The sequence below is a fragment of the Rhinoderma darwinii genome, chromosome 5 (genome assembly GCF_050947455.1).
Source record: "Rhinoderma darwinii isolate aRhiDar2 chromosome 5, aRhiDar2.hap1, whole genome shotgun sequence".
Classification (NCBI taxonomy): Eukaryota; Metazoa; Chordata; class Amphibia; order Anura; family Rhinodermatidae; genus Rhinoderma; species Rhinoderma darwinii.
In genome coordinates, this window is record NC_134691.1 from 121,664,855 (window position 1) to 121,681,017 (window position 16,163).

Below are 16,163 nucleotides of genomic sequence, written 5' to 3' on the forward strand. Positions count from 1 at the left end.
TAAAATATAGCCATCACAAAAAAGCGTGAAACATATTGAGACATAAAAATACAAATCAAGCAGTAGTTGGCATTGCAGAACTATTGAAGCAATTGGCAAGACATTCATGGAAAATTACCTTATTCTTTAATTATAAATGATACTGCCTCTGCTTATTTAGACAATATAAAACCGTTTAAATGTCATTTTCAAAGGTCACAGAAATTTCTTCAATGCATCTCTGAAAACTTTTGCTAATATGCCTGAAACCACTGTCTCCTCTATTTAATTTAAGTGATCTAGTGTTTACATTATTTTCTAGCAAATATTAAGGCTGATCTAGCAATATTTTACATTTGCAAGACATCTACTAATATATGGATCATTAGAGGAAAGCCCAGTAGCTACGACATGACAAGCAATTTATTGCTTGTTATATGTGTCAAGGGAGGCTGCAGGAAAAAATGTGCTTCACCCAGCTATGGAGACATAGACCGACTTTTAACAGTTTTCCCCATAGGCTTAAACATAGAAAGGAAAATCTTTCAAAGGAGGATACAGGAGATAAGTATAGTAAATTAAGATCATTTATCTCCCAACGTGTAAAATAAATGTGAATACACATATTAACCTAAGCAATAATTCAACACAGAGGATTTCACCTAGAACTGATAGCTATCCGAGCATGCTATTACATTTTAAATTAAATCCCATTTTCTTAGATTTTAAACAGTGTGTACTGTTAAATATTTAGGCGTAGTAAACAAAACCAATTATTTTTGCATGGTGGTTGTAACTATTTTGGCCACATTTACTTTTCATGGCATAATAACATAATTGTCTTGCTGCCTCCTCCACTATTAAATAGGCAAATATATCCAGCCTTACTGCTTGGGGGTCTCCATAAAGCTTCAATGTCACCTTGGGCTCACATAGTTTTACTGCTTGATGGTGCACCCATGGGCAATTTTGTTCATACACAGGAGCATCGTCTTGAAAGGGTTGAGTCTAATCCCATGAGACAGAGGAGGGTTAGACAGCATCAAAGATCAGATAGCTATTTTAAAACCGAGTGTATGTATATTTTTGACAGCGTCTATTTGAAGCTAACTCATTTTTATTTATTTTGTATTCAGTGCTTGTCCTTCTTATTGTCACTATGAGAAGAAGGAAAAAGGAACCTTTAATTTTTGATGAAGACAGAGATGTTAGAGAGAACATAGTAAGGTATGATGATGAAGGAGGAGGTGAAGAAGACACGGAAGCCTTTGACATGACCACACTGAGGAACCTTAATATTATGCGAGACAACAAAAGCAGGAGGGATGTAACGCCAGAGATCCAGTTCCTGAGCAGACCATCTCTACGAAGTGCTCCAGACAACTTAATCTTTAGGGAATTTATTTGGGAAAGACTAAAGGAAGCTGATGTGGATCCTTGTGCTCCACCTTATGACTCCTTACAAACATATGCATTTGAAGGGAATGGCTCAGTTGCTGAGTCACTCAGTTCTTTAGAGTCAGTCAGCTCAAACTCTGAACATAATTATGACTACCTTAGTGACTGGGGTCCTCGTTTTAAAAGACTTGCTGACATGTATGGCACTGTTGAAGAGAACTTGTACTCATAGCACTGGAATACATGCATCAAATGCACTAAACAAACACTCAGTATTGACTGCTAAAATGTACATTTGTGCTCATTGTATCATTAGAGAATTTTGATTTTGTGGAATTTGTTTTTCTCCTGCCGAGGGACACTGCACTGACCCTAAACTGCATACGTTTCGATTTCATATGAAATGAAAGTCACTCATATTTATAAAATGCATATTTTTCTGTTATGATATTAATGTTAATGTAGTCAAGATATGATTCTGGTCTGATGGGAAGAAGCTATTAATTCAATCCAATGAAAATGCTGATTGATTAATGCAACAAATATCTGCATTTAAAAGGCATGGATACCTTTGCCATCATCTTTTAACTTCTCCAATGCATCTAAAGTAAAACAGTTAAGAAACCTTGGATATTGTCTATATTAAAAATCTACCCTTTTCCGTCCACAGCTCCTATGCAGACTTATGTGTTCTCATGGTAGCAGGCTACAAACAATTCCTGTGTAGTCTGATCCTGCAGCTATTTTCTCTGTTCCCTGGTTCTTGCTAATATACATTCAGTAGGTTAGCAATAACTAGAGGATGGAAAAGCGGGACTGACTACAGGATCAGACAACAGATGGTTTATTTTGTTGTCTGTAACCATGCAGACACATAGGTCTGAATAGCAGCTTTAAACACAAAATTCTAACATTATTTGCAAAGTGTGTTTGTGACATTTTTAGTTTAGTTTCACCGGACCATTTAAACAATGGTTGCAAAAGTGTACAAACCTTTTTAAGCTGTAGAAAGTGAGAAATCGATATGAAGCAAAGTGTATTGGTTAGACTTAGTACAATTCTCAGCTCAACTGTATCTATAGATTTAGGTATATGAATAGATAGATAGATGATAGATAGATAGATAGATAGATAGATAGATAGATAGATAGATAGATAGATAGATAGATAGATAGATAGATAGATAGATAGATAGATAGATAGATAGATAGATAGATAGTCAGTGTTCATGTTGTTTTAGTTAAATTTTGAAGATGGCAGTACCTCAGTGTACTGAAATACAGAATAGATCCCTCCTTTTAGACTCTTTGCATTTCAATGCAATGTAACTGGTTATGTAAAAGTATAAAATAAATGCAAGGCCACAGAGTATGTAAAAATAGCGCAAAAAAACTAAATGCCATAATTAAATATTGTTTTCTTTAGCAATAGGATTTCTGGTATAATTGTATAGGTGTCAAATAGAAGTCAAGCCTCAAGATACAAAAAGTCTTAGGCCTTATTCACACGACAGTGAAAACGGCCGTCACACGGCTGTTTTCAGAACAATGATATTCTATGGGTGTATTCAAATGGCCGTTTTTTTAACGTCCCGTGAATAATTGCCGTAAAAAACTAGGACATGTCCTATTTTTGGCCGTTTTCACGGCCAGACGGCCCCCATAGAAGTCAATGGATCCGTTTTTAACGGCTGTCAATACATGTAACAACCGTTAAAAATGGATCTGTGACATGGGGATTGGCAATCGTTGGCATACTCACTGATGCAGCTCCGTCTTCTTCAGGTGTGGTCTCTCGTCTTCACGTGTTCTGCGAAGGCGTCATGATGACGTCATCGCGCCACCTTTGCAGATCCCGTCCAGACGAGACACCACACCAGATGGCTCTGCATCAGTGAGCATGTAGGACAGCCGAAATTTAAATGTAGTGTATTGTTGCACTCACTACAAGTGTAGTGCTGCGCTAGTACAGGGTGCATTGTACATATTGGTCAACTGTAGTGAATTTTCCGTGACTGTCCAGAATTTACAAAGACATTCCCTGGAAATTCCTACAGGGAGGGTGAGGGAGGGTATGTGTGGCATCATCTACAGGGGGTCTGTGAGGCATCATCTACATTGGTGCTGTGTCGCATCATCTACATCAGGGCTGTGTGGCATATACAGGAAGTCTGTGGGGCATATACAGGAACGCTGTGTGGCATCATATACAGGGAGGCTGTGTGGCATCATCTACAGGGAGCTGTGTGGTATCATGTACAGGGAGGCTGTGTGGCATCATCTACAGGAGAGCTATGTGGCATCATCTACAGGGGGGCTGTGTGGCATCATCTACAGGGGGGCTGTGTGGCATCATGTACAGGAAGGCTGTGTGGCATCATCTACAGGGGAGCTGTGTGGCATCATATACAGTGAGGTGTGTGGCATAATCTACAGGGAGGCTGTGTGGCATCATCTACAGGGGAGCTGTGTGGCATCATATACAGTGAGGTGTGTGGCATAATCTACAGGGGGGCTGTGTGGCATCATCTACAGGGGGTCTGTGTGGCATATACAGGGGGTCTGTGTGGCATCATCTACAGGGAGGCTGTGTGGCATCATCTACACGGGGGCTGTGTGGCATCATCGACAGGGGGGCTGTGTGGCATCATATACAGGGGGTTTGTGTGGCATCATCTACAGGGGGGCTGTGAAACAATCATGACAATGATATTCCTTTGGGTGTTTTCAGGGGGTTGGGACAAATAAGCTTGACAAATAAAATTCATCAGTTTTTTAATGGCCATGAAAAACAGATACAAAACGGATGTTAAACGGCCATTAAAAACGGACAGACGGACTGCAAATGGATGTGAATTTGGAGACACAGATGCAAAAGGGCAATGAAAAACTGACAATTGATCCGTTTTTAATGGCCATTTCTTTCACTATCGTGTAAATATTACCTTAAGAGAAGTATTTACCTTATTTGATAGGGAAAGATAAAAAATTTCTCATTTTCATATTGCTCTGGCATAGGTAAAAATAAAAAAAAGTTTTTTTTGAGATAGCATTACCTTCCTGGACCCAAAATCAGAACACTATATTTGAAGCTACTGTATATAAGCTCTAGCAAAAACTGCACATAAAATTCCAGAGCCACATAATTGTTCACTTGTGCTGGTACAGCATTACACTGTGCTGATGTGTGTCGTTACAAACTAGAGGTTAGAAATGAGACTTATAGTCAAAGTAACTGTAATTAAACTTTAGTATGCACCTAAAAACATAAATAAGGACCCAATTACTCTGATAAAATTACTATTTTATGTACAAGGCACATAAGGTGTATCTCCAACTAAAGAATTTGCATAGCAGGATTATGTTTGTCTTTATGGATTATAAATGGATTGCAACACGTCAGTATGGTTGCACCCAGGCAATAGCCAAGGGCTTGAAATGTGAAGTGGAAATATTCTCAGAGCTTTACAAGATGGGCCCCATAAGAAAACGTAAATACCCTTATATTCTTCCCTATTGCTGGTTCATGCCATCATGTCCCCTACATGCGAGGACAGGGGAGCTTCTAAATTCACTCACCTCTTCCTCTTGTCAGTGAGACGTCTGGCAGGAACATCAGTAGGATCACCTTCCCTTGTTGACTTAATTTGCAGTGCCTGGGTTTACATGGAGGAGAGGAACACCAATAGCAAAAAATCGATTGAACCTTACACGCTTCAACCAGTATTCTCATATACCATCCCACCACTTTTAGCCTACAATAGGAGAGCTGGGCACTTGCTCCCTCACTCACACTCATTCCATTCTTTTGTAGGACAGAAAGCTGGTATGAGCCACACTCACAGTTTTTTCTAACTTTTCTAACGAGTATTTTCTCGTTGCCCATGGAAAAGGGAAATAGGACAGACCTATACTGCCCCCACCCTCCACTGGTCACACATCAGTCGCAAGAGTGGCTTTATGGTAACTGAGTCCTTGAAATTCCTTTAGCCTGGATAAGGTACTAAGCAAGGCTAAGATAAATTTGAATATAGCATAATATTCATTAGCATCACCATCAAAGTATCACCATGCAGAACAATGAAGATTATGTGCGGCATTTATACATTTGTATCATGCATATGCATATATGTTATCATTGCAAATGAAGGACATGTCATCAATAAGGTCAAATAGACTATTTGTGAATCAATACATTTTTTTTTTTATATTTTATTGATTCCAATGTCAGCTACAAATTCTTCTGCTGTACCTTTAGGGCCTGTCATTGTGCTAAAACTTAGGCCCACAGGAGAAATATCTTGTACTCTTGGTGGGCCAGTCCAACCCTGCTTACAATATATCTCTTGATGATTAATAACTTTTTGGTTTCTAAGATGGACCAAATTCTACATGTCTGATTAACTTTTATAATGTATGAGAAGAGATTAAATTAAATCTCTCTTTTTACATAATATTGGCAACACCAATAGTTCTAGGTCCAAAGTACTGTATGTAAATTTGTCTTTAGGAAGAGGGATAGAATGTGTCATGATTTTGCTAAATACCTAATAGAGAGGTACACCAACACATTCATGAAATTTCATATTTAATATAATATACTTAATTTATATATTTTTAGTAATTTAACATGTATAATTAGTAGGTAATTAACAGTAACTAATGTCATATTGCTTTAGTTAGCACACTTATTCTTTCGTTAAGTGTTTTAACATCTTGTGGCTTGGCTTGTTTGGTGAAAAAAGTTAAGTAAAAGCTGTTCATTTACATAATTATATAGCATATACAATCTATTTTCTCCTCCACTGAAAACGGCCTCATTATCTCTAAGGGTGGCCATTATGTCATATACAGGTATCCATATCTTAAGGACTAATCTTTACATACAACAGATATTTAAAACTATTGTCCTTTTGGCTTTTACTACTTTTCGGATAAGGTTTTATTGTTATCAAGTATAAAATATGGAACAATCGCGTCTCCACAGGTCAATACTACAATTATTTTAACAGTGCTAATAGTTAGTGTCTATCTTTTTCAAAATGTCTTTCCTTCATTAAATGTTTAGTGGACGGATCTGCAGATAAAGGTAGCAGCTAAGTACCGGAACTATTGTTAACCTCAAAAGTCATGGTTGCATTACCACAATAAGTATCCTCTTAGGATCGGAGATCGGAGATCTATGATGTTTGCACATTTCTTACTTGGCTGTATATAGCCATTAAAAACAGGCAATATTCTTATTTTAGAAACAGACAATAGACCTTGTGACTTAGAGAAAAAGGGACCTTGTTGTTCAGGACAACCAATTAGAGACCACATTTTATTTATTCTTCCATTTGAGACTTTTATGTTTTTATATAAGGCTAAATAAGGCCTCTCTCACATATGCGTCGTTTTTTCCGTTGTTCTGCTCTGTCAGAGTAGCAGAGCAATGAAAATACTGGAAGCGCGGCTGCAAAGTACAACGGGCACCATCGGCACCCGACCTAACCCATTGACTTCAGTGGATTCCGTCGGATTTCCATCAGATTGTTTGTGGTTTTATTGGAAACAATAGCTATTGTTTTTGATATCTTCAGCCGGATCCGGATCTGTGACGGAGACCCCTAACGGAGCTTCCAGTGCATATGTGTACAGGCACTCCTTATATTAATAGTTACATTTGTTATATCATCTTGAGAGCAAAACAGAAAATTGAGAGCAAAGTAGAAAATCAATCGCTCTTGCCTAAAATACCAGTTGTGGGTGTACAAAAGTTTCTGTACAAACTCCTGCTTTTTCTTAGTAATGTATTTACTGTATGAAGAATATGGTGTGAATGTGTGCTATGTGGTGAGGAGAAAAATGTACAGTCAAGTTAAATGTTTTTTGATATTTTTTTTATTGGGCTGCTGTGACCCCCAGTGATCAGCTGTAACCTGCAGAGGAAGCTGTTTGCAAGTGTTCGTTTTTCCTACAACACCACCACCACCATGAAGTATTTTATAGTGTGGTGCTTATTAAAATCAACGGGCAGTCTTCGTAATTGATGGACATGCTAAGTCCTTCAGAGAAAGATACCCTCTTTCTAGGATCTCTCTGCTTTGGCTTATAGATGTCAGGCCCAAATGTGTTACTCCCCTCTATTAACTCAGAATGCCCTAAAAGTGTATTTGAAAATGGGTTTTCTAACCTGACAATTTAACAACATACGATCAGTAGACCTTCACATTACAGTAGGTTTAAATACTGAATCACTCCTATAATAAAGCTGATATGCTCTGCAAAATACTTAGAAATGGATAGAAAAGGGTGCACATTTTAAATACCCTGCAATGTAGAGTTGTATTCAATAATAATGACAAGACATTTGCGGATATTTGTTGATCTCGATCATAACTTTGTTAAAAAAATTATTGTGACATTTTTCATTCAATTTCCATTCCATGTACAGTATGGGTCAACAACTTTTATTAACAGACAACAGCAGCAAAATATTAAGATAATTGGAGTAACTGTGTGCAATACTGAACCTGATTATTGTATATTGATTGTACATATCATGGCGAACATTGACATTAGGGCCATTTATTTGTTAATTACATCAATGTTTCAACAAGCTTGTGTACTATAATTGCCTACATTAGGCTTGAGAAAAGAAACTCTTGCTGTATATATTTTGTGATTGCCTTATTTACAGAATGGGAAAAGATAATACCCGAGTTATGTTACAATGACAAATTTAAAGTGCTGGTTCCTCAGGCGGTAACTTTAATAGTTGCATTCTTTGTTTTCTTTTATTCTCTCATTTATAAAGGACATTTACCTTTTTTACTTAATGTGTAGTGTTGCGTTACATTTTTGGAGCACTGATCTACATAAAATTCAGGTCCATTTTGCTGCCTTGCAGTATAAGTCTGAACAGAACGTGCTGATTTTCCTCTAGACTCCTATGTGAATGAAATGAAGCATGGGAAATGAGAAAGAACTCTAAAGCAATCGAATGGCATTGATACAGAAAGAAATCGCTTACAAGGACATTTGATTTTGAGCCATTAATATTTATGAGACATTGAAATCAAATAATTGTACGCCATTTTCCCTTGGAAAAGAAGAAACTAAAGACGATGACTATGAATTGAAATATGATTTTCAAAAATATCTGTTAGATCTGTTACTAATTTACTATCACTGAAAACTGAACTTTTTGTGTTGTTGATGATATACAGTGATAAGACTGTTTTGCATTAAAATCTTATCTGTTGTTTTGCTATTACGTTGACCTTGTTTTTGCACCTTCTCATATTGATTTTGGAAAACATACTTTGTATACTAGTTAAAACTCGACAAATAGTAAAATACTTTCAACTTCTAAAATGCATTTTTTTAATTCAATAACTTTTGCAAGACTCAGATATTTACGCATTCAAGTGTTTTCATTCTATATGATGGATTAAATGTATTTTTCTTTAATATTATATGAATTTTCTTGGTAAATTATTTCATGGTATTACTGTTTGAATTTTCAGATATATTAATATGTTACATGAACTCATGACCCATAGGGAGGATTTACACGAGCGTGCGTGTTTTGCGCACGCAAAAAACACGGCGTTTTGCACACGCAAAAGACACTTAACAGCTCCGTGTGTCATCACCATATGATGCGCAGCTGCGTGATTTTCGTGCAGCCGCCATCATTATGACACTCTATTTGTATGTTTGTAAACAGAAAAGCACGTGGTGTTTTTCTGTTTTCATTCATAGTTTTTATTGCTGTAGCGCGAATCACGTGCGTCCCATGGAAGTGATTCCGTGTGCTGCGCGTGATTTTCACGCACCCATTGACTTCAATGGGTGCATGATGCGCGAACAACGCATAAATATAGGACTTGTCGTGCGTTTCATGAAGCGGACATACGCTGCGTGAAAATCACGGACTGTCTGAACGGCCCCATAGACTAACATAGGTCCGTGCGAGGCGCGTGAAAATCACGCGCGTTGCACGGATGTATTACACGTTCTTGTAAATAAGCCCTAAGGCTATGCTCACATGCTAAACTAAAATTGGCTGTAAAATACGGAGCTGTTTTGAAGGGAAAACAGCCTCTGATTTTCAGCCATTTTTTATGCATCAGGCGTTTTTTGATGTGTTTTTTATGGCCGTTTTTTGGAGCTGTTTTTGTGACAAGCATTTTTTTTACGGGGCGTTTTTCTCACACCGTTTTTACAAATGGCACGTAAATAAAACGCCCCGTGGGAACGAAACACATTTTTTTCCCATTGAAATCAATGGGCAGATGTTTGAAGGTTTTCAGCCTCTGTAATATTAGCCGTTTTTTGGGGCGTTTATGGCCCGAAAAAAAGCTAAAAATATGATGTGTGAACAAACCCTTATGGTACACAAAAAAGCATAGCATATCCATATCATGCTTAATAATAATAATAAAAAATGAATACTTTCATTCTATGACACTTTATAACTAAAAGTTGAGATGACACATTTATATTTACAAAAAAAACATTCAACTACCTATGATTAAATAATAATATTTCCATAGCAGTGGAATATTAGATTACTGCACATAGTTCTTAAAATGGAGAGTAAGGCCCCATGCACACGACAGCAAAAAACCTCCGTTTTTGCGGACCGCAACTGCGGTCCGCAAAAACGGAGCCATTCACTTTCATTGAACACTGACACCTTTTCGTAGCACTACGGAAGGGTGTCAGTGCCGTGGAAATGTTCCGGGAATTATGGAACATGTCCGTTCTTTCGCATTTTGCGGGCCGTGCTCCCATACTTTGTATGGGAGCACGGCCCGGAAATGCGGCTGTCAGTCAGCGGCCGGCCGTGCCCGCAATCGCGGGTCGTGATTGCGGGCACGGTCGTGTGCATGGGGCCTCACCAAATGGGAATTGGCAACAGGTTCTTTGCAATTGTTATTTGCTTTTCATACAGGTCATTATTTATACAAGGTGTTAATTGACTTTTAGATCTTATTCACACATTAGTAATGCAGAACTGCACAATGTTACCCAGCGCTAATAGCAAGACGCCAATACTTCCTCCTTGTGGAGTCTCCGCAAAAAGCATAAACCTTCCGAAAATAATCCATCTGGATACCTTATGGACTTTGATACTTTGGGTGATATTTTAATTGTTTTGCATTCATCTGATATGATATTAATCTTTTTATAAAGAAACAAGAATTTTTTGCAATGAAACAAAGTTGCAACGTGATTGTTTCTGTTTCTATACAAGTTATACTGCCATTGTGAGAAATCAGGGACGCTTTACCGAGCACGTTTTAACCTATGCGTCTATTGTTTTATATTGGGTCAGATCACTTGTAGCTACCCAGCACAACTATGCATTGTTGACATGTATTTTTGTTTTGCAATTGTGCAGGTTTTTGTTTTCTTTTGTTTGTTGGTATTCTTATGAAAGAAAAAACATTCTAGGAAATATCCCTATTACTGTACATAGTTACATACAATAGTTACATAGCTGATGAGGTTGAAAAAAGTCCTATAATCCTACTGTGTTGATACAGAGGAAGGAAAAAACCCTCATAAAGTGGATGCCAATTGTCTCATTAGGGTAAAAATGTATCCCCGACTACAAATATGGCAATCAGAATAAATCCCTGGATCATTGTCCCATCTCCAGAATCTGGTACTCATAACCTGTAATGTTATATTTTTCAAGAAAGGCATCGAGTCCCTTCTTGAACTTGCTCAATGACTCAACCCTGACAACATCCTGCGATAGAGAGTTCCATAGTCTCACTGCTCTCACAGTAAAGAATTCCCATCTGTGATGATAGTGAAACCTTTTTTCCTCTAGACGTTGAGGATGCCCCTTGTCTCTTTAGAAAGCAAATGCACACTACTGTATGCTAAAAACACACACATTCTTTTTTCTAGTTTAAAGTCTTTCATGTCAGTAGGGGGAAAACTCCCCAACTAAAGCATGATGTGTATATAAAAAAAAAAATTGTGTGCCTTTTAATTGTGGCTATAACATAATGTAATGCTGTAAAAGTGACCAAAAATATGCGTGTGGATGGAAAAATTAGATGTATACTGAAAGGCCAGGTTCACACACACAATTTTGATGCAGTTTTCAGCTCAAAGGCAGATGTGGATCCAAAAGGAAGGAAAGGTATAAATAAAAGACTGATGCATCTGCTTTCTTTTGTGTCCACTTCTGAGTTTGGCTCAAAAAAAAGGAGCCAATATTGCCACAAAAACTGCATCAAAACTGTATGTGATCCTGGCCTAAATCTTCATTCCTGTTGGCTTTGGAGCACCACCAACAAGATTTACACCGCATGGGAAAATAGGACAATATGTAAACATCCAATCAATTTATCTCTTTACAAATGAAAATTCATGTGTTTTTGCAATGGTCAGAACAAAACTATTTTACTACTTTACGACCAACTAGAGTGTACGTTGTGTCTGTGGGGGGGGGCGGTTGTATGACGCGATCGCAAGGTGATCGCTGCTGGTTGTCATAAAAACCTGGGGGCCTAATGAAGGCCTGCAAGTCTGCCAGCTTTGAGCTCCTATTAAAATAAGCCAACCTATACATAAATGAAAGGGAGCAAAAAAAGCTCCTAGCAAAATAGTGAATCTTTTATATATATACATATATATATATATATATATATATATATATATATATATATATATATATATATATCAGTTAAATACGATATATAGTAATACAGAAACTGTTTAAACAGGACCATATACAAAAAGAGATACAGCAAGGGCAGGATTGAAAAATTACCCAGTGGTATACAGAACAACCACATACCATCACCGCTAAATCACTGTAATAAATGCAATAGGCTAAATATAGGGATAATATCAATTACTGTATAATGAATAAGAAATATTGCACAGGGTATACAGGTATGAAAAATGCACTCCCACATAAGAGATACACATATAATGAAACATAAGATATGAGCACGTGTGATAAACAAAAAGTAACTATATATATATATATATATATATATATATATATATATAAATATATATATATATATAAATATATATATATATATTTATATATATTTATATATATATATATATATATATATATATATATATATATATATATATATATATATGAACGTGTATATAAACATGGACCTACATAGATATGTACATAGATAGTAAAGGTGCAAACAGCAGCCCTATAAAAGATCCCTGATACATGGATCAGTTAAATACTGACCAGTAAATATAAGTCTCTGTTGGGGATGTGGAAGAGAGGGGCAGCAAAAAAGCACTCAAGATAACAGAGAAGCTGACATAAATGATAGCAATGTCTCCACGCATTTTTGCAGATAGAAGTCAACAAACCTGCATATATTCTCACAAAGTTCACCAATTCCTGAGACTATGGAATGGCCCGGGGGATTGGTGGAATTCTTGTGGACTTTGGGCAACAAATACAATGTGGGCATAATAGGAAAGTCAACCGTCAACCCTTCCCTCAACTTCGGAGTTATAATCCATTCATCTTGTTGTAGAAGTAGATGTAACTCATTTTTAAACTGCAGATTAGGGTCACAGAGTAGTTTACGATAACAATGCTGAATGCTAAGTTGACGAAAAGCCTCACGCTCATACATCTCGCCGGGCAAATCTATGCATTTTTTGTGCTGTATGTGCAGGTTCTCTGTTTAGCCGACAAAGACATATGCACTGAAGGAGTGGGGGAACGGTGTTCCGTGGTGTATCCCGCCATGGAGAATTATTCTAATAATCAAGTAAAACAATTACAATATTGCAAATACACCCTATAATAAAGTTGACTCTAAGGCCTCATGCCCACTTCAGTGTTTTTCTTCATGGTGCTAGCCGTTTTTCTGACGGCTAGCACCCTGACCCATTCATTTCAATGGGACCATGCACACTTCAGTTTTTTTGACGGTCCCGTTGCTTCGTTCCGATCCAAAGTAGAGCATGTCCTACTTTGGTCCGAGATTCCGTGACCATGAGGCCCATGCAAGTCAATGGAGCCGTCAAAAAACTGAAGGCACATGGAAGGCATCCGTGTGCCGTCCATGTGTGACGGAGCTGTTGCCTAGCAACGGCCGGGCGGGCAGAAATACATTACAGATATATTACACTAATCGGCAGCCAATTGTCTCTATCAATTACTGATAGAGAAAAGAGGCTGCTGATTAAAAGTAAAATAAAAAGCAGTTGATACGTACTCGGTCGTTATCTTGGTGACGAGTCCCTCTTCTTCCTCCAGTCTGACCTTCCTGTATGACGCGAGAGCCTGTGATTGGCTGCAGAGGCCGCTGCAGCCTATGATTGGCTGAAGAGGCGGTCACGTGGGATGAAGTGTCATCCCTGGAGGCCGGCCTTCTGACGTCATCCTGACGTGTGTGACCGCCTCTACAGCCTGTGATTGGCTGCAGCGGTGACATGGGATGAAACGTCATCCCTGGAGGCCGACAGGAGGAAAGTAAGTATGAACTTACTATTTCTTTTTTCTATTTAATTAAAATTTTATTTTCCGAGCGCCGAGCATGGTACTGTCCAGAGTGCTGAAAGAGTTACCGCCGATCAGTGCAGCCCATTAACTCTTTCAGCACCCTGGACAGTACCATGCTCGGCGCTCGGAGACGGAAACACGGAGTGCACACGGCCGCTAAAACGGGCACACGGATCCGTCAAAAACGGCTGTGTGCATGAGGCCTTAATAAAGAAATTCCCCGTCCAGAATGTTTAACTGGATTGCCACACTATGTATATAATTACATAAGCGTACAGACCTACCTAACCACATGTTATATTAAACTCACCCATTATGTATAGACCTATATGCGCACATTCAATATCCTAAGTGTGCTCAGCACATTTAGTTAGGCTGTGTACTGTGAGAAGGGTGGAGGACAGTGCGGCGTGCTTTCTTTAGCTTTTTTTTTTGCTCGTTTTTGTTTGCGTATAGGTTGTCTACTTGTAATTAAGGTGCGCTAATGCATTGTTTTTTGTATGATGTAATTTGTAGGTTTTGCGCTCCTATTAAGCCTTAGCGGGACTAAAAAAAACAACCAAAAAAAACGGGACTAAAAAAAACGGCTACGTAATGTTATTTTTCTATACACAAATAAAAAACAACTTTTCCCTTATTCACTCAAAAGTAATGTAAAATACAAAAATCTAATTGGTATCGCTGCGTTCATAATAGTATCAATGATTACAATATAACATTATTTCACCTACATGGTGAATGGCGTAAAAAAAAAAAAATGTAAAAAGTGATCAAAAAGTTGTATGTACCAATAATGGTTTTAACAAAAACTTCCACTTGCTTTGCAAAAAAATATAAAAAAAAAGTCCTCCATTGGCAGAAAAATAAAAAAAAGTTATGGGTATGATATGGGTATGATATGGTGACACAAAAAAAATATTTTTTAGCAAAAACTTTTTATTTTATAGAAGTAATAAAACATAATAATATCTACATAAAATTTATATATCTGTAATCGTATTGACCCGCAGAATAAAAATAACAAGTCATTTTTAAAAATAATTAAAGGTTAAAAAATTTATGTTTTTTTTTCTATTCCACCCCACACAATTATTTTTCAAAGTTTCCCTTTACACTATATGGTACATTAAATGGTTCCATTAAAAGCTACAACTCCTCCCACAAAAAAAAGAAAAGAAATACGGCTATGTCATTGGAAGCATAAAAAAGTTATGGCTCTTCAAAGGAGTAGAGGGAAAAACAAAACTAAAAATTGGCCTGGTCAATAATGCTTCAGTTGGACAGATAAGTATTCTGGGTAGGAATTCTTCTGTCAGGACAAATAGGAAAGACAATTTGTGTATAAATCATGCTCTCCTGGACATCCCTTAGCAGTACCAACGGAATCTATCAGCAATAGGGGGCCCCAATGTCTATGTCTGCTGAGCAAATCTGGTTGATGAAAACTGCACTTCTTTTAAAGACTTTAGGGTTGCTGTATGTGCCCACATGACTACTGATGGCTACTGATCCCTCCACTCTATAGTATAAAACTTTCATGTCCCTAGTCCATTATGCTAGATTGTATTTATATGCTTTACTCACTTCACAATTAGGAAACAAAAATAATTTCTGACATTCTGAAGATTCTCATTCTAAAGAACATGTAGTATTCTGCCACATCTAGGGATACCCTCATCTTTTCATCATGGGAGAGAATATATCAACATGACTGGCAACACATTCTCCTGGCTGTTGTTGCAAAATTACAAAACTAAGTAAAAGAAGTAAAGATTCTCAAAATCACCCAATCCTCATAGACACAAAGTTAAGGTACCAGGGTCTGTAGCACTAATTTGACTACAAAAACAGGCTTTTAGTGGGATAATTCTATTCCGACTAAATATAATAGTGTAGTCGACTACGCTATTGTTTCTGCAAAAAAAAATGGAAACCTTATGGAACGGAAACAAACGGAAACTAATTGCAACTGAAGCATTACCATTGAAATCAATGGTAATGCATACGGAAGCTATGGTTTTTGTTTGGCTTTTCGTTCATTGGTTCCTCCGACGGAACCCATGAACAGAAGCCCAATGCTAATTTGAACCCAGCCTAACACCAACATCCCCTTGTATAAAAGTCACAGCTCCACTAGACCTCACACCCACATAACCATATTTTGGAATCACATATAGTTTGTTTCATTATCCTCTATACATTTATTCAATTGAGAAATGTAGATGTCCGTATGATTTTTGGGCTATATTTCTGTAAAGCACCTGTATGACTTAAAG

The 16,163-nt window shown here is 37.5% G+C and overlaps 1 protein-coding gene across 2 annotated transcripts in view; it reads left to right on the top strand.

The window, feature by feature from the left end:
• The window catches only part of CDH7 (cadherin 7), a 224,187-nt gene extending 215,443 nt beyond the window's left edge, over positions 1-8,744 (top strand). For both annotated transcript variants that reach the window (XM_075826470.1, XM_075826471.1), the window contains exon 12: positions 1,116-8,744. In XM_075826470.1, the coding sequence (XP_075682585.1) occupies positions 1,116-1,609 (494 nt within the window). In that variant the 3' untranslated portion in view covers positions 1,610-8,744. The remainder of the gene's footprint in view (positions 1-1,115) is intronic.
• The last annotated feature ends 7,419 nt before the right edge of the window (positions 8,745-16,163 follow it).